The 24,738-nt window shown below is 42.3% G+C and overlaps 1 protein-coding gene across 3 annotated transcripts in view; it reads left to right on the forward strand.

Moving 5' to 3' along the window:
* The window catches only part of MYRFL (myelin regulatory factor like), a 122,111-nt gene that overhangs the window by 81,751 nt on the left and 15,622 nt on the right, over nucleotides 1–24,738 (forward strand). For all 3 annotated transcript variants that reach the window (XM_059186306.1, XM_059186307.1, XM_059186308.1), the window contains 4 exons: nucleotides 270–379; nucleotides 16,695–16,858; nucleotides 17,722–17,785; nucleotides 22,941–23,026. In XM_059186306.1, coding sequence (XP_059042289.1) covers nucleotides 270–379; nucleotides 16,695–16,858; nucleotides 17,722–17,785; nucleotides 22,941–23,026 — 424 coding nt within the window. The remainder of the gene's footprint in view (nucleotides 1–269; nucleotides 380–16,694; nucleotides 16,859–17,721; nucleotides 17,786–22,940; nucleotides 23,027–24,738) is intronic.

Raw genomic sequence — 24,738 nt, forward strand, 5'->3', positions numbered from 1 at the left:
ACTCCTCCCAACATTCGGCCCAGAGTCCCAAGGAAAAGTGAAGAAAATGACACCCCTCCTTTTAATCCTTTAGTGGTTATGGGCTCAAAATTCCTCCTTTGCTTCAAATGTATCATAGATCAAAGCAAAAGCTGAAAAGGGATAATAAGCATCTACTTGCAAAGATGTCCTTGGGGGGCTGTCAGCGGTCCATTTTGATGTAGACCTTGGAGGATTTTTCTCCAGAAAGCTCTTTTCCTGACTAAATGTGTTGGAGTGTTTGTGTCTAGGGATGATTGCTCAGGAGGTCCGAGAAATCCTGCCTCGGGCCGTCAGAGAGGTTGGTGATGTCACCTGTGAAAATGGAGAGACGCTGCGGAACTTCCTCATGGTCGATAAGGTAACTAGGAATCGTTCTGTCTGTGGAGCAACAACCCCACAGGGGACCCCCCTTTCTGTGGCCTCACATTAACCTGAAACTGTCACTAGGAAACAAGAAAGCTTCGCCAAGCTGTGTGGTAATTCCTATCAGCCGGGCCACCTGGGCATAAGGCACAGGAAAGAAGCCCCCTAAGGGAGAAAGAGGAAGGAATACGCAGCGGTGACCTGGGCGAAGCCCACATACCAGCAGTGCCTGGCGTCCTGTGGATGAGTGACAACAAGCTGTGATCAGGTTTATCTTAAAAAAATGGAACTAGAACTTCGGAAAGGGCAATTTATCTCACCGAAAACAATTTAGGTGATCATGAAAATAGAATGATGCGATTCGGAGAATGACTGAAGATGGAAAGAAGGGGCGATTTTTCTTTGCGAGCACGGTTTCTCAACAGAATTGTATGTTCCGCTTTCAGAGGACAATCGTAAAGTGGGTCACTTTGGCAAAGATAGTCACGAGCCTCCTCATTTTTCCCAAGGGCCTGTCTTCATTCTTTGATATTCAAATCATTCTCTTTTGAAGGAATGTCCCCGTCCTGTCCTCGGTCCTCGTAGCTGAGCTCCCTTTCTCAGGGGTCTCAGGCTGCCCTTCCCTTACTTGCTTTGTGTGGGTGACTTGAGTCGGTCTCTGAGATCGTGTTTATTAATTCCGTGAAGTCCTGGGTCCGTGGCAAGGTTTGCGGACTCACTCCGCGGCCGATCTGTACATTGCACTGCTGCATTTGATGCTGGCGGGAAAACTGATTGACGGAGGGTTATTACAGTTGTAGGGAGACACGTCTGAGTGGAGACTAATTTTGTAATTTGTCAGCTCATGGGGGCAGTGCTTCTCTGACTTCAAAGTGCACATGAATCAGGGGAGGAACTTGCTAAAATCCAGGCAGGCTCTGATTCAGCAGGAACAGGGTGAGACCCAAGAGCTTGCATTTTTAACTAGTGTTGAAGTGATGCCAATTTTGCCGATCTTATTGGCACGCAAGCCGCGCTTAGGGCTGCAAGGTGGAGGGTCCCTTTCCATATTGGGCCCTTCCTCAGTCTTCTTCCTCTGGGCTCTTGGGCAACAAATCCTTAGCTGATGGAGTGAGGATAGCCTGCTCTGCCCTGGGCTGCGGGGCTACGGTGGCAGAAGTCCAGTTTCCTCCTCCTGCTTCCCATATCCATCTTGAGTAGAAGCAGCTCTTTGGTCTCAGACCTGGGCTATCACTTCCCTTGAGAGATGTAGCATGAGACATCTATTTTTAACAATAAAATAGTGAAGTTTTCCTTAAAATATATTTTAAAATAAGTAAAATAAATATATTTCCTTAAAATATTTCCTTAAAATAAAAGATAAGAGATTCTCTGAGGTATTCATGGGGTAAGGTCACTGTCACTTTCTGGCATTTTTAGAAGCTTCCTGGGTGAGAGAAGAATCTGGAGGTTTAGCTATCTGGCTTAGGGCTCAGCCTTGAGTGCAGACCATTAGGCTGCCAACGTGGGGCTCTTGGCATTACTCATTTGGTGGTGCCATGTCACTTCAGACCATGACCCTCCCCGTAGAACACGTTTCTGTATAAATAACATCTGCCCAGGGCCTTACGATGATCACTCTGTGGGAAAATACTTAGTTCTCCCCTGGCCCAGGATCTTCCCACTCCCAGTTAAGTTGAATGAGGTCAGGGTCATTAGCAGCAGTGGTTCTGAGGGCTACGCACCACCTTTACCCCCTTGAGAGACTTAACAACCCAAATTTATTCCTAAGAAGGCCAAGCCAGAGCCCTGGGAAAATAAGGGGTGGTCTTTCCCAGTCTAGGCAGCCAGGTTCATTTGTCCTCTGAGGAGCCGTCCCTGCCCAGGCAGCATTCAGGTTATAAGCAGATACAACTGACAGGAAGGAGTCTGGAAGGGACAAGTCATGATTCTCTTAACAACAGCATCGTGTAGTGATTCAGTCTATGGAGCCATCACCAAGGCCACACTCACTGACTGAATCTGTAACACTACGAGCGGGGAACACCTCCATGCTCTGAGGCCCGGCTTTCCACTTTGGCTCACTTCTAGGGAGACTAGGAGAGACTTCAGTTGCTGGTTTAATCCTCAACATTGTGGGATATCCCTCCACTACATTATAAATACTTCACAGAATAGCTCCTTTACTCTCTCTTACTAAGAACATAGGTTATGTGACTCCTGCTGTCTCATGCTCTCTGTTTACAGTAAGCAAGATACACAGAGAGCCTCTTGCTTTCCGGTCTCCCAGCCATTTGTGTGGGCACCACGTTGGCCTTGAGTGCCCCATTCAGGACTGCTTGTTCTTCCTCCCCCCCCCCCCCCCCCCCCGCCAAAGACTTCATTTATTTATTGGAGAGAGAGAGAAAGAGAGCATGGCAGAGGGAGAGGGAAAAACGGACTCCCCGCTGAGCAGGGAGCCTGATGCGGGGCTCGATGCCAGGACCCTGGGATCATGACCTGACCTACCCAGTTGCCCCAGGACTGCTTGTTTTAAGGAATGTCTCTAGGACCTTCTGACCACACGTGCTGTAGCAATGGGTGTAGATCAGCTTCAGTGACAGTGCCTCCCTCCCTCTATACTCTATTTCTGTTCCGTCCAACTCCCCTTTGTATAAATGATTTTTTTATTGAAGCTAAAGCACAAACTAGAAATGCACATGAAAACATTGAAATGTTGCACTTCATGATTGCTCTATCTTTTCCACATGGACTTTGCAACTTCGGGCCCAAATAAGAAACAGAATGGCTGGATCTTTACAGATGGCCCGTGTAACCCTCCATAGCTGGAGAGGAGTGATGTTGGCGGAAGTTAGTGTAAATCAGGTTTCTTTCAGAAGAGATGACTGTGTGAGATAAACTTCCCTTGTCTGGGGCAATTTGCTTCTTCTCATAAACTCCTCATGGTCTGTGTGCCCCGGTGAAAGCTCAGCCATGGGAGGTGGTGTGAGAGGGCTCCAGGCTGGTCCTGAGAGTCAGGGAACTCAGGGGGGTAAACGCCACCGTCTAGTCTATGAGACCCCTAGGGCTTTGCCCTTCAGCTTGCTCCTCTATCTCTTTACTTGGCAACTTTATTTATTTCTGTGATTATTTGGGAGTAGGCTTTTATATTTCTTGAGCATTATTATTCGGTGGGCTTGGTGTAAGAAAAATGTACCCAATAAATGTCAGCGTGGCCTTAAACATATTTACAGCTATGTCTGTATGAAAATGAAGTTCAGTTTGAATAATGTGTGTGTGTGTGTGTGTGTGTGTGTGTGTGTGTGTGTGTGTGTGTGTTTTACGAAATGATGTTATGAGCCACCCTACTACACCTTAGTATGTGGTTGCTTTTTGCTCATTGATTCTCTTTTTCCTGCAACTGGAAGGAATTTTCTGTTCTAGTCATGCAAAGATAAGTACAACAGGGCTCCTGTCTTCAAGCAGCTGACAGTCCGAGGCGGGTGGTGAGGCGGGACTCAAGAACAGAACTCTGAGGGACAGCGTGACAGGTGCGCTCCTGTCTGTGGACACCAGGCCGGGGCTCGCAGATGGAAAGGGAGCGGGGACTGAGAGGCAAGGGAAAGAGGACAGAGGCTGACCTGGGGTGACTGAGAGAGAGGAGCACTGCAGGCGGCCTCTCCATTTTTCTTTTCTCTCCCGCATGCTGTCCAATTAGATGCCCAGTGCTGCTGTCCAGAGTTTGGCCACCTCTCTTGTCTATTATCTTCCCTTTGTATTCTCTTTACCCTTCTCAGTTTTCTCCCTAAAACAGAAAGAGAAGGAAACATTTCTGATGGTACAATCCCCCTTCCCCCTTTGCCTCTTCGTTGGCTTATTATCACCCCTCCCCCATCTGGATGGACCCGTCGTCGCTCTCCAACTCCTTTCCTAACCCTCACACCCACCCCGCCAGCCCCCCCACACCCTCAGAATGCGAGGTCTCTGCACGCACTGACACCTTTGGTTTGCCGGCCCTTCTGCCACCGGCCTCGTTCTCTGTCCTCACGCTCACCAAGTTTGTTTCTGCCTCAGAGCTGTTCCACGGAGTGTTCTCAGCCCTGCAGACTCTCCCTTTAGATGAGCTTGTCATTTGGATCTCAGGGCCAAGAACTTTTTCGACTACCTCATCTAAAAGAGTCTCCGTATCTCTAGCTTTCACTTTTTTGTAAGATTCAGGGCCACCGACAGGGTGTGTAGTGCCTTCGCTGTAATTCGAGAGAGGAGCCCCCTGTGTCTGGGGCAGAACCCACCCTTACCCTCAGCTGGAGGGCTGTGCAGGGGACATACTGTAGACTTCTGGGTGATGGCCTGGAGAGTTCTGTCTCCGCTGGAATGGTCTCACTTGCCTACTTATTCTTCACTTCCCCGGTTCGTTGTGTGACCCCCCCCAAATCTATATTTTTCAAAGCTTTATCTCCAATAGTTTCTTTGTGGTTTCAACCTCAGAGTTTAGAGTACTAGTCCACAAATACTGGCTGAATGAATTAAGGATTCTGTGATGCCTTGATCAATCTTGTCTCTGTTCTGGGTCAGGCCTCCCCTTATACATCTTTCTAGAGTATTTATCACATTGTGTTGTCATTCTCTTCCTAGTCCATATCTCTCCCACCAGACAGTGAACTTCTCAAGGTCAAAGAATGTGCCTTGTCAGTCCTGCATTGTTCAGGGTGGCATCTGGTACATTGTGAGCTCTCAGTAAGCATGTGTTTGAGTTAATGGCTGAGTTTCTGGATCTCCCTGAAAGGAAGAGAAGTGGTTCCATTCAAATAAGGAAGTCTGACAGAAAAGTGGCTTTCTAGTGGGAAAATGAGTTCAATTTTGTGTTTGAGGTGTGAGCTGAGTATTCAGATGAAAATGTCCAGAGGTGACTGGGAGTGTGGAAGTTGGGAGGGAGCCAGGGCCCAAGGGACGCTGCAGCCGTGGGTGAAGATATTCATTGATGAGGGAAAGGTTATGGATGGAGGTCACAGATCAGAAGCCTGTAGCCAAGTCCGGCCTGAAGACTTTCTTTTTTTTTCCTCATGGTGTTTTAAAATTTTTCAAATTTGTTGCCAATTTTTAAAAATGAGGGCTCCTCAAACAAATTCTGGGTTTCTGGCTCCCCAGAGCCATCAGATCTGGTCACATGGAGCTGAGGAGTAGCTTCCCGGCAAGGGCTTCAGGGGTCCTTCCATCTCCGCTTCCTGTTACCTGCCTGCCCTGGAGGATTTCAGTTCTGACGGAATGAGAAGCAAGTAGACTAAAAGCAGCAGATGTCTTCCAGTTAGGACCAGGAGTAGATCTGGGCAGGCTGAGAAGGTTGGGCTAAAATGGAATATGGAGTAAGCACAGTGTCAAAAATTCAAGTGAGCAGAGAGGATGGATGCGGACATGGGGAAGAAAGGGTTGAGATGGAAGAAAATGAATGTTAATAAAATATGATTTTAGCAATTGGAGAATCACTAATAGTACATGGCAAAGCAGTTAAAAGTGTGAATTTTGACATAGATAAGACTTTGTCCAAAGCTTGGCTCAGCAAGTTTTGGGAATAATGAGGTCACTTTCAAATTATTTTACTCTTTACGGTTCTCAATAAAGATAACTTCAGTATGGCAAGTTGAAATTCTACCTTCATTACTTTTCCCCCCACTGAAGCAATTGCTTTTATAAATGATTTTGGTTAACAAAAATTTTCTTAAAACCATGGCTTTTTGGTCTATAATACAGTAAAACCCAATAAATGGTTAACTGTTAGTGAATTTTTTTTCCAGATGTCACTCAGGTGCCTTTGAAATGATTTGTGTTTTTTTTTTTTTAATGGAATGACACATACTCTGTTTTTTTCAGAAAAACGGAGTGGTAGAAGATTTATATGTTTGAGTTCCTATGGCTAGTCCAGAAACTAAATGGAGGTATTTAATTAATTAATTAATTAATTTTGAATTTTCAAAATTTAAATATAGTTGACACACAATGTTTCATTAGTTTCAGGGGTACAATATAGGGATTCAACACGTTTCTACATCATGTCACACTCACCACAAGCACAGCTCCCATCTGACACCATACAACACTATTACCGTACCACCGACGCTATTCCTCATGCTGTGCCTTTTATCCCTGTGACTTCTTTATTTCATAACTGGAAGCTTGCATCTCCCACTCCCCTTCACCCAAAACGGGGGCTTTTAAACATCCTGCTCATCAGTTGATTTAGAAGTCCAGTGTTGGGATGTCTGGGTGGCTCAGTCAGTTAAGTGTGTGCCTTCGGCTCAGGTCGAAGGGTCCCAGATTGAGTCCCACATCGGGTTCCCTGGTCAGTGGGGTGCCTCCTTCTCCCTATGCCTACTGCTCCCCCTGCTTATGCTCTCTTTCTGACAAATAAATAAATAAAATCTTAAAAAAAAAAAAAAGGTCCAGTCTTTTCTCATCAAGGGAGGGAGCAGAACTCATTTATTGCTTGTGGTGTGGTAAGTTTCCTGTAAGGGGAAACCTTTCTCTGTTGGACTCACACAATTGATTTGACTCCAAGCTCGATGATTCTTTTTAGAGCTAATATGTTCTTAAACCAACCCTGGCTGTATGAACAACTGATCACCTGTTCGTAAGCCATCTTCTTCTTTCCTAGGGGCTCCTCATACTGGAGGCAGGGAGAAAATCCTTTTATTTTTTGGTAAACATTTTAGAGAGAAATATGGTAATTTATTATTTTCTTGGAAAATTTCTTTTTGTAGTTATATCTTCTTTTAAAAAATTATTGCTCATTTTTTTTTGGCTATGTGTTAAAAGTTCAGAAGTAACACAGGTAAAAGCAATGGATTACTAGGGTGGTAACTAGTAAAAGTTTATTGTGCACACAAAAAAGACAGTTTGCCAACTGAAACCAAAACACGGAATAAGGCCATTTAGGAAGCAGCTTGTAGAGAGAGAAAGCAGTGCCTATTTATTCTTCTGTGGTTAGTTATAATATTGGAATTTTCTTAAGTGATAGGGAACTGGTCAGTGGTTACTTCCTATCAACCTTGGGAAACAGTTCAGGTCTTGCTTATGGTTTCCAGAGGCATAAGCAAGAGATGATGTAGGTCAAGTCAGTTGTGCAAAATGAGTTGCATTAAGCTTTGTTTATATGACTAAACGTTTTGTCTGCTTAGGGAATTTTCAGGACGGGTCTCCATTTGTTTTTAATTTTAACACATGCATTTAAACAAGATGGCAGGATGGATGGATGGAGCTCATTGTGGCATTTAAGCGATAGGTGTATGGGCATTTACTGTACAATTTTTAAAACTTTTCTGTATGCTTAGAAATTTCTGTAATAAAATGTTGGGAAAAGCAGGCATTGTTCCAGACTCCTTAAACTGCAATTTAAATCCTCCGGTAGCAGGTGGTGACAATACTTTGAAGATCAGGTAGACCTGTTTATTCAAGCCCCTGATTGAACACCTAGAAGTTTATACTTTATTTACCAAAGTGTAATTCAGCAGTCTGCTTTTCTGGCTTAGGGACTCTATTTTTTAAAATCCATATCAAGGCCTGGGCAAAGTTCTAAAGCTGGGTTTATTCAAAGCCCAAATAATTGCCAGGCACCTCCGTTGGCTAAAGATGGTTTTTCTCCCTTGGCAGTCATCCTTGTGAGGCTCGATTTCAGGTTGTTATAGTCCCATGATTCTATTATAGGGGAAGACTTTTTTAAAAAGAAGATTTTATTTATTTATTTATTTGAGAGAGAGAAAGAGGGAGGAGAGGGAGGTGCAGAGGGAGAGGCAGAAGTGAGAAGCAGACTCCACACTGAGCAGGAAGCCAGACATGGGGCACAATCCCAGGACCCCAGGGACCCCAGGGATCTCCGGGACCATGACCGGAGCCCAAGGCAGACGCTTAACCAACTGAGCCATCCAGGCGCCCTCCCTGATTTTATTATAAAACATTAGTCCATGCAACACCAGATGCCACCAGGAGACTCTCACTGGGGAAGAAATAAGAGCCTGATTCAACTTCTCCAGGCTTTCTTTGCGATCAGGCTGGGTTCGCCTTATTTAGTGTTGCTAGATAGAGGACAAGTCGCAGTTCCCAGACAGAGGAGAGGTCAGCTCAGCTGTCTGGCTGCTCCCGCCTTTAGGACCAGAACTGCAAGGGAGGCTGGAGCTTGTGGTCTGCGTTCTGCAGGGCTTGTCTGGGACGTGCAGAGGCCCTGAAGGAACTTCTATCTATCTCCTGAGCCAAATCCTCCCAGAATTGCAAAGGACCTGATCAGAGTGGAAACCAGTTTGCTGGGTACAGTCAAACCAGCTCCCCATACCCAGCTGCCCTGAGGGTGGGAAACACTAGTATTGCTTTGTTTAATTCACCCAAATTTCCATGGACATTTCCTAATATGGAAGTGGAATTTGGACCTCAGTCTTTTTGCTTTTTTAAGAGCAGCCTCAGATAAAAGAATACACTAGAAGTTTGGCCACTGTCTTCATTTCACTAGAGAGCAGTGCTGTGGCCTCCCGATGCCTCATGACAGGAACTGTCCCAGCAGTAATGTTCCCTCACGTAACACACACTGAGTTCCTGCTCTGTGCTGGCGAACTGCCCGCGGACAAGATGTGTCTCTGGGTGTTCATCACACGGGTGGGTACGACACAGAGCGGAAGGAAAGTGAGAGGTGGGGGAGACAGGTGGTTCAGGTAGAGGCAGCAGCCTGTCCGCGCTAGCTCCAGAAACCAGAGAAAGCTTGAGATGTTCGGCAAAGGGCAAAAGGTTCGATGAGATTAGAGCGCAGCACCTACAGTGAAGGGTAAGGCTTAGTAAGGCGCGCGCTCTAAGCTCATAGTGGCCCTGATTTCATGATGCTTCCTGTTGTTTCCACGTGCGTGGATACTTGCTGAAGTGCTCCACATGTCCTTCAGAAAAGATGTCATGCTGTCTGTTTGTACCTTCACCCCAAAGCCAGTCATAAACGGGTGCAAGATTCTTGTGTGATTTGAAGCAGTCTCTATTTTCTAACCCCCCCCCCCCCAGTCTCATGAGCAGTTTTTGGTGGCAAGAGGTCTGATAATTTTTGCATCACAATCATAAAGTTACATTTCAGCTGAGATTGTTGGTCCCACTTCGCCTGGTTAATAATAACTGGACAGGTGTGAATAATTGAATTAAATTCAATTATAAAATAGTTATTAAACAACAGTGGGTATTAGATGGGGAAGCTTTTCAAAATGTCCCAGCTTACGCCCATCTGAGTTCTAAGGCATACAGACCTTTACATGGGACTTGGATGAGCCTATGTGAACAAAGTTTCCCTGGTATCGGTTGCATGTTCATGGTTCAAGTGAACTCACTGAGACCTTATCACTTGCATAGAAAGGAACACTTTCAGAAAGTTCTGGATTATGTTTTTGAGCATATTTATACTGGCTTCAATATGCTATGAGAGGACAGAAGTCAGAAGTATTTTAGTCAGAGTCGATCTCTAAAATGTAATGTCCTAGGAATTTATTTTGTGGTCGTTTTCCATTGGATCCATAAAGTCAAGGCCATGATTATAACTGGGAAGGCAGTAGTAAATTTCCTCGCTACCTTTATTTCCTCTTAAATAGGAAAACACATGAATTATCTTCTTGCCTATTGGATCTACCTGGAAGATATATGCTGCCAACAAATTTGAGTTGAAGAAATCAGAGATGGCTTATCATTATTTACAAGTAACTGGATAATCGCTGCCAATTGTTCATATCTCATGAGGCAGCATTAAAAGTCCTGTGGGGTAGATATTACAGAATGAACTTAACCCTGCTTTAGAAGGGACTTAAGTATCATTCTCCATGGTCTGCTCTTGTTTGGGCTAAATCACAAATTCATGTTATCAGGCAAGCATTAAAAAAGGAAGCCAAGAAAAATAAAAAAGAATTTTAGGTATGGTAGCACCAGTGAGGATCGGGAAATGTGGGTGATTCAGGAGATTTGGGAGACTGAACAGGTGGCAGGGCACAGTGGATGGCCCCTGGGGGAGGCATGGGGGGAGGGGTCAGGTGATGACTGGGAATCTGTTGGGGATCCCTGCTTGGACATGACAGCCAGTTATAATTATAGTATAAGGCTTTCTACAACATAAACAAAGCAAAAGGTGGTATGACATTTACTGTGATTTAGAACCATAGAATGTTATTCTTGTCTTCATGATTTCTGCTTTATTTTTATTAAAACAAATTTAGAAGTAAGGGAACATTTGTACCAGAATTAGAAAATTTTAAAGAGCTTTTGTCAGGAGATTGGTGTTTTATTTTTTCTTATTTATTTATTTATTAACATTTTAATAAGGAATTTCAAATATACATAAGTTAGAATAATAGTGAAACTCATGTGTATCCTTTACCCAGATTTGACAGTTTTCAATTTGTGTCCTATCTTACTTTATTCAAATCCCCCACCAACTATCCTTCTTTACCAACTGCATTTTTTTGTTGTTGTTGCTTTATTGAGATACAAGTTTAAGACAAATGACATGATGATTTGATACACATACATATTTCAAAATGATTACTACAGTGAGGTTAGTTAACACAACCATCAGCCACATAATTACCTTTTGTGTGTGTGTGGTGAGAACATTTGAAATCAACTCTCTTAGCAACTTATAAGCATTAATGTAATATTGTTAACTATAGTCATCAGGCAGTACATCAGATCCTCAGGACTTAACCATTTCAAACCGAGTTTGTATCTTTTGATAAACATCTCCTCATTCCACTTCCCCCACCCCCATCTCTCAGTCTCTGGCAACTACCATTCTACTCTCTGTTTCTCTCTACTCTCTTTTTTCTCTAAAAAAGTTTGGCTTTTTTAGTTTCCACATATAAGTGATAGCACAGTCTTTCCATGTCTCACTTATTTCACTTGGCATATTGCCCTCAATTTCATCCAAGCTGTCACACATGGCAGGATTTCCTTCTTTATTATAGCCGAATTATAGTCCATTTGTGTGTGTGTGTGTGTGTGTGTGTGTCCCATTGTCTTTATCCATTCATCTATCAATGGATACTTAGATTGTTTCCCTATCTTGGCTATTGTGAATTATGCTGCAATGAGCATAGGGCTGAGGGTACCTCTTAAAGATGGTGATTTCGTGTCCTTCAGACATACACCCAGACATTTTGGGGGGATCTCCATACTGTTTTTCATAATGCCTATACCAATTGACACTTCTACCAACAGTGTACAAGTGTTCCCTTTTCCCCATACCCTCACCAACACTTGTTCTCTTTTTCCTGCCTTTGTAAAACTAGCCATCCTAACATGAATGTGACGATATCTCACTGTAGTTTTGATTTGCATTTCTCTGATGATTAGTGGCATTGAGCATCCTTTCATGTACCTTTTGGCCATATGTATGTCTTCTTTGGAAAAATGTTTATTCATGTCCTCTGATCATTTTTATTAGATTATTTGTGTTTTGCTATTGAGTTGTGTGAGTTCCTTATATATTTTGAATATTAATCCCTTATCAGATATAGGGTTTGTAAATATTGTCTTCCAATCTTTAGGTGGCCTTTTAATTTTTTGCTGGTTTCTTTTGCTGTATGAAAACTCTTGAGTTTGATGTAGTCCCACTTGTTTATGTTTGCTTTTGTTGCTTGTGCTTTTGGTGTTGTATCCAAAAAAATGGTTCTCAGACCGATGTCAAGAAATTTTTTCCCTATGTTTTCTTCTAGGAGTTTTATGGTCTTACGTCCACATTTAAGCCTTTAATCTATTTAGAGTTAATTTTTGTGGGTGGTGTAAAGTAGAAGTCCATTTCATACTTTTGCATGTGACTAGTTTTCCCACTCTGTTAAAGAAACCATCTTTTCCTCACCAAGTACTCTTGGCTCCCATGTCACATTTTAGTTGGCCGTATATGCATGGGTTTATTATCTATTTCATCAGTTTCTATGTCTATTCTTAGGCTAGTACTCTTCTGATTACTATAGCTTTATTGAAATCAGGAGGTATGATGCCTCCAGCTATATTCTTTCACAGGGTTGCTTTGGATATTAGGGGTCTTTTGTGGTTCCATACAAATTTTAGGATTTTTTTTTTCTGTTTCTATGAAAGATGCCATTAGAATTTTGATAGAGATTACATTGGATCTATAGATGGCTTTGAATAGTATGGACATTTTAACAATATTAATTGTCCTGATCTAAGAACATAGGATATCTTTCCATGTATTTGTGTCCTCTGTTTCTTCCATCAATGTCTCATAATTTTCAATGTGCAGATCTTTCACCCCCTGGATAAATTTATTCCTAAGTGTTTATCAGTTTTTATGCTATTGTAAATTGGATTCTTCCTTTCTTTTTCAAATAATTTATTGCTAGTGTATAGAAATGCAACTAATTTTTGCATATTGATTTTGTATCCTACAACTTCACTTAATTTATTAATTCTAACTTTTTTTGGTTGACTCTTAAGGACTTTCTGTATATAAGATCATATTATCTGCAACAGATAGTTTGCTTTTTCCTTTCCAATTTGGATAACTTTTATTTCTTTTTCTTATCTGATTTCTTTGTCTAGGACTTCCAGTATTATGTTGCATAGAAATGGTGGGCAGTGAGCTTCCTTGTTTTATTCCTGACCTTAGAGGAAAAACTCTCTGCTTTTCTTCTTTGAGTATAATGTTAGGTATGGACTTATCATATAGGGCTTTTATCATGTTGAGGTATAGTCCATCTATAATTTGTTGAGAGGTCTTTTTCATGAAAAGATGCTGAATTTTGTCTAATGCTTTTCTACATCTGTTGAGATGATCAAATGATTTTATTAATGTGGTGTAACACATTGATTGATTTGCATATGTTGAACCATTTTTGTATCCCAGTAATAAATCTCACTTAATCATCATGTATGACCTTTTTAATGTATTATTGAGTATCCATACTTATCAGAGATAATTGTCTGCAATTATCTTTTTTTGTAGTATATTTATCTGACCTTATTTGGTATCAGGGTGATGTTGGCCTTTTAAAATGAGTTTGGAAGTGTTCCCTACTCTTCAGTTTTTTTGGGAGAGTTTGAAGAGATTTGTATAGACTCTTCTTTAAGCATTTGGTAGAATTCCCCAGTGAAGCCGTCTGGTTCTGGACTTTAGTTTGTTGGGATGTTTTTGATTATTGATTCAATCTTTTTTTTAAATTGGCTTTTTAGATTTTCTATTTTTTCATAATTCAGTCTTAGTTGGTTTTATGTTTCTAGGAATATCCATAACTGTTCATAGTAGTTTCTTAGGATCCTTAGTATTTTTGTGGTATCAGTTGTAATGTCACCTCTCTTTTCTGATTTTATTTCTTTGAGTCTTCTTTCTTTTTGTTCCTTAATCTAGCTAAAGTTTTGTCGATTTTGTTTATCTTTTCAAAAAATTAGCTCTTAGTTTTGGTGATTTTCCATAGTATTTCTGGGTCTATTTCATTTATTTCTGCTCTGATCTTTGTTATTTCTTTCCTTCTACTGCCTTTCATCTGAGTTTCTACTTTTTATAGTTCCTTGAGGTGTAAAGTTAGGTTGTTTATTTGAGATATTTCTTTTTTCTTCTTAATGTGGGGGCTTATTGCTATAAAATTCCTTAGAACTACTTTTGTTGGGACGCCTGGGTGGCTCAGTAGATTAAACAGCTGCCTTCTGCTCAGGTCATGATCCCAGGGTCCTGGGATCAAGTCCCACATCGGGCTCCTTGCTCAGTGGGGAGTCTGCTCAGCTCTCTGCCTGCTTCTGCCTCTGCATCTCTCTCTTTCTCTCTCCCTTTTTTTCCCCTCTCTGAAAAATAAATAAAATCTTTAAAGAAAAAAACATGACTACTTTTGCTATATCCCATAAGTTTTATTATTATATTGCATTTCCATTTTTATTTGTTTCAAGATATTTTTTATTTCCTTTTGGTCTCCTCTTTAGCTCATTAGTTTTGCAAGCATGTATTGTTTAATTTCCACTACTCATGAATTTTCAAGTTTTCCTCCTGTTATGAATTTCTAGTTTCATTACCATTGTGGCTAGAAAAGATACTTGGTGCGATTTTAATCTTATTAAATTTGCAAGGTTTGTTTTGTGACCTAACGTATAATCTAGCCTTGAGAATGTTCTGTATGCATTTGAGAAGACTGTGTTGGGTGGGATTTCTGATATGTCTTTTAGGTCATTTGGTCAAAGGCATAGTTCTAGTTCACTGTTTCCTTACTGATTTCCTGACTGGGTAAACTATCTGTCATTGAAAGTAGAATACTAAAGTCCCCTACTATTATTATATTCTTCTATTTTTTCCTTCACGTCTGTTAGTATTTGCATAATAATAGGTTCTCCGATGTTGGATCTCTCTCTCTCTCTCACTAGAGATAGAAATACAGATATAGAGTATAGACATATAGATTTATAAGTGTTATAGTCTGATGCATATCCCCCTTACCAGGCTGAATTGGCCCCTTTATCAGCATATAACCTTCTTTGTCTCTTGGTACTGTTTTTGACTTAAATTTTATTTTATCTGACGTATGTATAGTTACCCCTGCTCTCTTTTGGTTTCCATTTGCATGGAGTATCTTTTTCCATTTCTTTAGATGTGCATGTCCTTAAAGCTGATGTGAATCTGTAGTAGGGAGCAGCATATAGCAGCATTTTTTTTTTTTTAATTCATTCACCACCTCTATGAATTTTTACTGGAGAATTAATCCATTTATATTTAAAGTAATTATTAATCGGTGAAGACTTATTAATGCCATCTTACTGTTTTTTGGCTCTTCCCTTATTCCTTTCTTCCTCTTTTGCTATGTTCCTTTGTGAACTGATTTTCTGTAGTGGTATGCTCTGACTCCCTTCTCTTTATCTTTTGTAGGTTTTTGTTTTGTGGTTATGTGAAGCTTATGTAAAATATCTTATTGCTTATTTTAGGCTGATAACAACTGAATTTTGATCATATACAAAAACTCTATCCTCTTACTTACATCTCCATGTTTTATGTTTTTGATGTCATAATACACCTCTCGGTGTATTATGTACACACCTCTCGGTATGTGTGTACTATTAACCAATTATTGTAGTTATAGTTATTTTTAGTACTTCTGTCCTTTAACTTTTCTAATTGAGTTAAGTGATTTATAAAGCATCATATTAGGGTAGCAGAATGTCCTGAAATTGACTGTGTATTTAGCTTTACTGGTGTGTTTTATACCAGTGTGCAGGTCTTTAAACTCCATAAATTAAGACTTAAGTTTGTAATGTTCAGCTTCTGAGTCCTTTCTGAGTGGTTGCTATACAGTGTGTGAAACCTTTAAAGCTTCAGTGTGCATCATGAGAATCTCAAAGACACACAGCCCCGACTTTGATCCTCCAACTATGAAACGATCTTTTTCTTTTGGCCTTGAGCTCATCATTTTACAACAGTGGATCAGCCTCTATGAGCCCCAAAGAATTCTGTGGCATTTAGAACTTGTAAACAGAAAGGGGGAGAGGAGGGAAGGTCACAGGATCAGGATGCGAGTTGATGAGAGCTTTCCAGTGTTTTTGTTATGGCTGAGAGAGACACACATGTTTCCATGACAACTGAAGTGTGTGGGTGGGAGAAGGGATGGCTGGCACACTCTGGCTGTGGTTGGTTTCCCTTTCTTGTTCTTTCTGGTGTGTTGGTGGCCTTCTCTGAGCACATAGAATTAAGTGTTGTTGTTTTCAATTTTGTTTGGGAGTTAGGCTAAAATAGAAATTGTACATGGTTGCTCATGGGATGTTAAAGCAGAAATTAACATGTCAAGAATTATCTTCTTGTTCATGGATGAAGATAATGAAGCTCAGAGAGCTGGTTCTGCTCAGCGTGGGGTCTTACATCTAGTAAGTGGCAGAACTCAGAGAAAAGCCCAGGTCTTCATACCTTTCTCCTTCACCAGAGCAATTCGATACACATGTTACCAGAAAGAACTAGAATCGTTTCTTATGAGGATTTAGTGATGCACCCACAAATCAACATTCCAAAGCCTGTTCTGACTTTCTCTTGATGAGTTTTAAATATAGTATAATGGCCGTACGAAATAAATCTTCAGATTCCAAACTTGACAATGTCCTTCAGCTCCATTCTCTTTTTGGATCACAAGGACATATTTCTATTTTATTGCAAATTGAACATAAGCAGCTTTACTACACAGCCAGCAGTTTAGCAAGATCATTTTAAGTTGCAACCCTCTCTGGTTTTATCTTGAATGAACTTGAGGTTTGTGTGTGTATAATCAATTTCAGGTGGTACATTTCACCTGTCTTCGAATGGACTGTGGCCAGTTCCGTGGTGGTCTCACGCTGTGGATTTATACCCTCTGTGCTGTTTTCATTTCTAGGACCAGATCTTTATGGAAAATGTGGGTGCAGTGAAGCAGCTCTGCAAACTAACCCACAACCTTGAAGAAAGGATAGAGGAGTTAGAAATCTGGAACAGAAAGCTGGCCCGGCTGAAGCGGCTCAGTAGTTGCAAGTCCTCAGCCAGCGAAGCAAGCTCCATCAGGTACATCCCAAGTACCACAGGCACAGGAGTTGGAAGGGAGGAGAGAATAGGGCCTCTCCGTAACTAGTCCAATGAAATGGTCTTTCTGATCCAGCAGCAGCCATCACTTTCTGATGCTGCCATCCCTCTTCTCTTTCTTGTTAAGATTTTTTTCATTATTTGACAGAGGGAGAGAGAGCACAAGTAGACAGAGCAGCGGGCAGAGGGAAAGAGAGAAGCAGGCTCTCCGCTGAGCAGGCAGCCCCATGAAGGACTCTATCTCAGGATGACCTGAGCTGAAGGCAGCAGCTTAACTGACTGAGCCACCCAGGCACCACCCCTCCCCTCTTTTAAAAATGTTTTGGAAGACAATTGCCTTATGTGGTAATTTTCTTATTTTTTCTGTTGCTGCTTTAAAAAGAAAACAAAACATGAAGTAGCTGTTTAAGAGCAAAGTGTTATATGAAATGTTACATTTTAGCAAAGGGACAACTTCTCCTTTAAGGAGGAGAAGGGGCCTTTTCTAAATTTAGAAAATCATGTTTCTTTCTCAGGGAAAAAACTTCTAGTCTTTTTTAATTTTTCCTCATTACTTAAGGAGGTAAATGCACATTTCCTGGGGTCTAATTATGAGAAAAAAGAAATATAAGGTTTAATGCATTCATTTATGCTTACTAAGGTTCTTTTTCACAAAAGAATCTCTCAATTGCTTTGACTTTTACTTTTTAAAATTAGCACTGTATTACCAAAAAAAAAAAAAAAAAAAAAGAAAAAAAGAAAGAAAGTCATACTGCTGTGTTAGTAGCAGCCTGGGCTTTTGTCTTATAACTCCCAGAGAGGCATTTGAATAGTAATTAACATTCTCTCTCTCTCTTTTTTTAAAGCAAATTTAGCAGAGCTCTTAGTGCGTCTTCTCCAAGAAGGTCCATTCCCAAAAAAACCAACAAGGTAAATAGAATTAAATTTGTAATGAATAATGATGATGTTTTTTCTATACCCCCCTAAAGTCTTTAGAGAAATTGATCAAAAATGCTTTTCTTCATTTATTTGCTGATAGACACACTACTTTGCATCCTTATGCACTTTAGTTTTTTTTTTTTTTTTTTTTTTTTTTAAGATTTTATTTATTTGAGAGAAAGAGAGACAGAGCATGAGCAGTGCATAGAGGGAGAGGGGATGGGCAGGGCTCAATCCCAGGACCCTGAAATCATGACCTGAGCTGAAGGCAGATACCCTTGTACTACCCCTTTAATAGATACTAAGTGTTTTTTCAAAAAGATGTTTAGAAAAAGGAGTGTAGAACATGCTCATTTCAGAAATACTGTTCTGCCAGCTTTTATTTATACTGCCCGCCCCCCCAGTGAAATTCATCAGCCTCCACATGCACTTGGCCCTTGGCTGCAAGTTCTTGACCTAATTCCTTATCTATGGCTTCATAAGTCCCGGAGAGGCTTCCGTCACTTCCCCAAATCCCTCTTTTCCCTTTGTTAATTAGTACTGGTCGTGCAAATGGGTAAAATAGGTGTTCACTTTCTTATAAGTGTAAATTGTTATGGTTTTATTAATGAATAAAGAGAACTTTTCTCAAACAGGTTAACATTGACAGTAAGTGTACAGAGAAGCTGCAGTATTCCTGTCCTAGCTGCAGTTCACAGAGAGCTGGGAGAATGCCTCTGTGACCCACCCGTGCTGCACAGCTGGCCCTTCCCAGGAGCAGAGTCATGACCTTCATCTATATCCTGTTAAGGGCTGACCCCTTTTATCTCTACTCATGTTATACTGCACTGACCTATTCTAAAAGGATTCAGGAAGAGTTTAATATTCTACTAAAAACCGCTAAAATGTTCTGTTGCTGACAAGCTACTTGGTATACCAAAAACCATAAACACATGGATAAATATGTATGTAGAAGTGTCCTTGGCCAAGTTACTTAATTGCACTGAGAAATAAAGATAATAATAATATATACCTTGCAAACATTAGTCATGGGGTTAAATAAAGGGAAGCCCTTAGCCACAGTGCCCAGCACAGAGCAGTTTGCTCGATAAACACAGACTATTAAAAATATTGTGTAAGAAAGGTGCCCTTTGCACTAACAGTTTGCAGTGGGATGGAGGGAGAGGTACCTACATCTCTGGAGGCCCCGATCGATGACGTTGGGTCACATGCAACCTCTAGCTCTCACTTTGCACCCAGGGAATCTCTTTATTTTGCAGTTATCTCAGAATATTAACTAGAATGTGTCATTTATGAGAACAGGCCCTATGTGTGTCTTCCACATTCTGCATCCCCAAGGACTGGCATATAGTAGGTACTCAAGAAATATGGAGGGGTGCCTGGGTGGCTCAGTGGGTTTCTGCAATCGGCTCAGGTCGTGATCTCGGGGTCCTGGGATCGAGCCCTTTATCAGGCTCTCTGCTCGGCGGGGAGCCTGCTTCTCCTCTCTCTCTCTGCCTGTCTCTCTGCCTGCTTGTGATCTCTGTCTGTCAAATAAATAAATGAAATCTTTAAAAAAAGAAAAAAGAAATACAGAAAGCCCAGTCTGATAATCTCCCTGAAGATTAAAAACATTAAATGGTTCAGTGTCTTGGATATGTTGTGGTGGGGGAGGGAGTTGGGTTGGAGACCAGTAGAGGATTTATGTAGGTATTAAGGGACTCATTCAACTCAGAGACCTCTTGCAGTCCCTGTCGTAAGCTGGTGGGAGGCAAAGGTGAGTAAGACATGACCCCTTCTAAGGCATTTCTAGGTAGCCAGGGAAGATCAGAGGAAAATACAAAGAACAGTTATATATGGATGTGGGGAATATTGCAAAGGTTCAGAGTGCTGCGGGAGCATATGGGGACGGGGCCTTCCAAAAGGAGAAAGCTCTAGCTGGCTACAGGAGAGGTTCCAGAGGGAATGGTATAAGCCAAGGTCTAGGGGCTGGCACTGGCTTAATTGAAGGGTTAGGTGAGAGCTGGTTATGGAGGAGAGTGGAAACAAGCCTGAAAACATAGGGAGGGCTCAGATATCCTGGACCGCCTATTAAGGAGTTCACTTGGTATGCCGTGAAAACCTTCTGAATGGTAACAATAATATCTAAGTTGTAGAGTGTTCTCTTGCTTTACAGACAGAAAAATTGAGGCAGCCTAGCCCAGTGGTTAGGAGCACAGATTCTGGAGCCAAATGTCTTTTGGTTTAAATCCTGGCTCTGTGACTTACTAGCAGTGTGATCTTGCATGAGGAACTGAACCTTCATTTTTTCCCCTTCTCCATAAATTGGGGCACCTGGCTCATAGGTTTGTTGTTGTTGTTGCTGTTTTTTTTTAAGATTTTGTTTATTTATTTGACAGAGAGATCACAAGTAGGCAGAGAGGCAGGCAGAGAGGGAGGGGGAAGCAGGCTCCCTGCTGAGCAGAGATCTCGATGCGGAGCTCGATCCCAGGACCCTGGGATCATGACCTGAGCCGAAGGCAGAGGCTTTACCCACTAGCCACCCAGGCGCCCTGCTCATAGTGTTGTTAAGAATTATCATGAGGGTTAAATAAATTTTTATATATAAAGCACTCAGAATATGGCACATAATAAGTGCTGTATAAGCCTTCACTCCTTTCTTTTCTCTCCCTTCCTTCCTTCCTCTTTCTTTCTTTCTTTCTTTCTTTCTTTCCTTCTTTCCTTCTTTCTTTCTTTTTCTTTCTTTAGTAGGTTCCATGTCCAGTGTGAAGCCCAATGCAAGGTTTGAACTCACGACCTTGAGACTGAGACCTGAGCTGAGATCAAGAGTCGGGTGCTTAACTGACTGAGCCACCTAAGCACCCTAAGTGTTCACTCTTATTAGCATTTTCAAACCCACTATTTGAGTGGCTCTCATACTTTGGCATGTTATCAGAGTGTTTCAGGGAGCTGGAGAAAGTAGAAGGAATGGGGATGTTTTGCTTCCCCTGTGGTGTCTTTTTTTTTTTTTAAAGATTTTATTTATTTATTTGACAGACAGAGATCACAAGCAGGCAGAGAGAGAGAGGAAAGCAGGCTCCCTGCTGAGCAGAGAGCCGGATGCGGGGCTCCATCCCAGGACCCTGGGATCATGACCTGAGCCGAAGGCAGAGGCTTTAACCCACTGAGCCACCCAGGTGCCCCCCCCCCCCCACCGTGGTGTCTTTGCAGGAGGTCTTGGCTAATTCCCATAGGTCACTTTCCCTTCCATGACACCAACCCCTAGGTATCCTCTGTTCCTCAGAGCCTCTGTGATCCTTAGGTCATTGAAACATTGCATGTGGGTGGAGTGTGCTACTCTTGGGTTGGGTGGGTATGTCAATGAGCAAAGTGCTGGGGGCTGGCTGGGAGCAACTGGTGGGCCTTACCATGGTAAGAAATCCGGCTGGGCCTCGCCTCAACTTCCACACAGCTGCCAATGGTAATACTTGTTCTGGAGGAGGATTGAGGTCTCCTGTGTAGCTCTCATCCAATCTAATGTTCCTCTTCCTTTCTTTTCTTTCTCTTCCTCCAAGAGATAGATGGGTGATCCCTGCTGTGTGTTGGTGGTTGGGATGATGTAGGAAGACCTTCAGGCCTTTGCACGGAATTTTCTAGGGCACTTTGGTTTTTAATAAATTCCAAAGTAATTCAAATGCAGACCTGAATGGAGAACCATTTCACGATTGGTTGGACCCACCCAATAACTGAAATGTTGGCAGGTATTATCATTCCTATTTTATTGATGAGGGAAATGAGGATCAAGGACGTTTAGATGACTTGTTCAGCACCTGGCTCCAAGCCTAACTCCAGGTCTTAGGTCAGTTCCCTACACTAGGTCAAAGGGTTTGAAGCAAATGCATGGAGATTTAAAACAACCCAGCAGCTGTGGGGAGGGGGTTAGAGGGGCAGCTCTTATCCTGAGACTAATGCTATTTAATTACAACTGATTCAGCAATTTCATTGAGTCCCTTCTCTGCCCAGCACATTATCAGACCCTCCTCTGCACAGTTCCAGTGAGATACAAGAATGGTATAAACTATTCCCTTCTTGCTATTCAGAATGGCTTCCAGCTGCTCTTATGGGTGACTCAGTTATAAGAGCCCTGCGGGTTTACATCTAGGCTAAAAACTTATATGATTAACCCCACCCCAACCCCCAATATAACATTGAGGAGCATTTTAGTTAGTCAGATAACCTGCCCAAGAAATTAAAATAAAGACCAGCTTTAAGCTATTTCTTAACTACCACCATCCTCCCATTCTCTTCCGACAAAAAGCACAATTCTGGCCTGTACTCTGCGGCAGAAACAAAGGGAACACGCCCTATGGCATTAGTAGGGAAGCTCCTATTTCAGGGGCACCTTATTAAAGTGGACAGAAAGCTCCTCCTATCTTTTCAGCCAGATTCACCACCAATTACACAGCTGTTTCTACTCTGTAATTCTTGGCCCATTCCTCATATGCAAGTTTTTATGCCAATATGTATCAGTCTTAGAGGTTTGCCTCAGTGGCTTCCTAGAGACTATAACTTACTTATTATTAGAGTCCTTATAGTGTTATACATAATAGTGCTGAAAGAATATTTGTTGAGTGGGTATAAGAATCAGTAAGACACAGGCTCAAAACGGTCCTTAAAAATAGGGAGCAGAATTGAATACCAATGTGGATGATTTAAAGAGTACTTTTTATCATGGATCGTAAACGTTTTTTCCATGATGTGTCATGATGCCTGAAATTCTTCCACCGGAATTTATTCCATCACGTCTTGAAGACCTTCTGATTTTCAGGGATGTTGTAGTAAAGGAAATGAACATCTGGGTCCTGACAGTATCTTGTCTGATAGGTCCTCTGCTCCCATAAAACTTCGAGAATAAGCACGAAATGAATGGCACAGACGCGGGTCCTGTGGGATGGCAGGGAAGAGACAGGTGACTGTGAGCCGAAATGTAAGGAAAGGGAGAGGCTTGAGCTAGGCTCTGGAAGAACTTCATTTTCAGGGACAGACGGGGGAGATGTGGGCTGAAGAGAGCACACTTGCCGGTCCACTGGGAGCAGCAAAATTCCCTGCTGGGAGAGAGTCTTCAGGGGTCCTTCTCGCAATTAGCATTGCTGGTTTATCACTGCTTCTGACTGAACCTTTTTTACAGGTTTATTTTTCAGGAAAAAAACAGCTGTGTCCTAACTGGGTTTTCCAGACCTTGGTTATAACACTCATTGCCGTGATGGCATTTTGGTAAGAAAAACTTCAGTGTTATGCTCTGCCAAGCTCTTTTTTTTCTTCCCATATTCTTTTTCTCACCTATGAACTAGGGACTGACCTACGTGCTTTGAAGACAGGGGGCCCTTAAAAAAAAAAAAAAAGATTTTATTTATTTACTTGGGAGACAGAGAGACAGGGAGAGGACAAGCAGGGGGCAGGCAGAGGGAGAAGCAGGCTCTTTGCTGAACAGGGAGCCCCATGTGGGACTTGATCCCAGGACCCTGAGATCATGACCTGAGGGGGAGGCAGACACTTAACTGACTGGGCCACCCAGGTGCCCTGAAGGGGCCCTTTTTAAGCTCATATTCTGGAGGAAAAAGCATGGGCTTTCTGTACTTAAATGTGAGATGAAAGATAATTTTTTTTTCAATCAACTGATAATTTTTAGTAGCTCATTATGCTGTGTGTGTGTGTGTGTGTGTGTGTGTGTGTGTGTGTGTGATATGTTTCAGTCTTACAAATAATTGTCTGAAATTGCTAGTTCTTTTTCCTGTCTACTTGGGGGAAGTCAGAGAGGGCAATCAGGTACAACCTGTTCTCCCCCAGACACTCCTATTTGTTAGGATTCTTCTAGACTCTTCAGTGAAGACCCCACCCCAAAAGGGCCTTTGAGATAACCCCAAGATATATAACATATTGAAACTGCAGCCAAATGTACCCAGCAGCTGAAGCCAGCAAACGCAGTAAGGACAAAGGATTCGCTGCGAGCAGAGCAGCGGGGGACTTGACCGCTCTCTGTCCTCAGCAGGGCTCTTCCTCCGGGATCGCCCCTCAGGCTCCAGGCCTTGGTCATCTTGCCTCTGTCCTCTGGACCTTGTTGTTTTTGGTCTATTTGCATGGTCACAGGGGTATTTATCTCTAAAAAAATGCTTTATGAGTGTGGGAAAGGACTGCCTTTTGGGCTTTGTCTCAAGGGGCACAGTTGTTCTGAGAGGCAAAGGAAGGGTAGTGCCAAGGTGCTGGTAGTTACAAAAGGTAGTGTGAGTCTCTCTCTGTGCCCTGCTCTCCCCTCAGCATTTCAGCTTTTCACTGGCTACTGCCCACCTTGTGAAGCACCCCAGGTAGGTGACAGACACCAGAACACAGAATCCCCCCCTGGAAGCCGCAGTCTTTTTCTCACTCTCCTAAGCAAGCTGTCCTCCGCTGGGATTCCCAGATCAGGACGGTGTGAGCATCTACTTTAGCAGACATACACAGCAGACCTCTCTAGAGATACAGTGTCCTGTGAAAACCCAGCAGTATGGCTATAAGAAGTCTAATTCTGATATACAGAGACTGCTTTTTGAACATGCGTATCAGAATTTTCTTATGAATTCCAGTATCGTGAACCACTAAGATCCTAAGTGGGAGGTTATGGGGCTTGTTAAATTTGTTTCTGGCCTGTGGTAGCAAGAAGGGTCAAAACCAGAATTCGCCCCCAAAGAAAGGAGCAGATGTCCATTTCATTCTATAATTCTGGAGGTTCTCTGGGTCATGCATTGAAGTAGATGCCAGAGACAAATTAGAAAGAGCACTTCAGGATGACTTGTAGGGAGACGGAGGGGGATCTGGGAGAACAAAGTGAGGGAGACTGGGTCACGGCAAGCAGTTGCCAGGGTGACACAACGGATTCTGTCTGCCGGCATCTCTGGGGCTCAGCACCACTTTCCCCAGACAGGGCTGTGTCTGCTGGGGAGTAACCTGCT

The sequence above is a fragment of the Mustela lutreola genome, chromosome 8 (genome assembly GCF_030435805.1).
Source record: "Mustela lutreola isolate mMusLut2 chromosome 8, mMusLut2.pri, whole genome shotgun sequence".
In the NCBI taxonomy this organism is placed as follows: Eukaryota; Metazoa; Chordata; class Mammalia; order Carnivora; family Mustelidae; genus Mustela; species Mustela lutreola.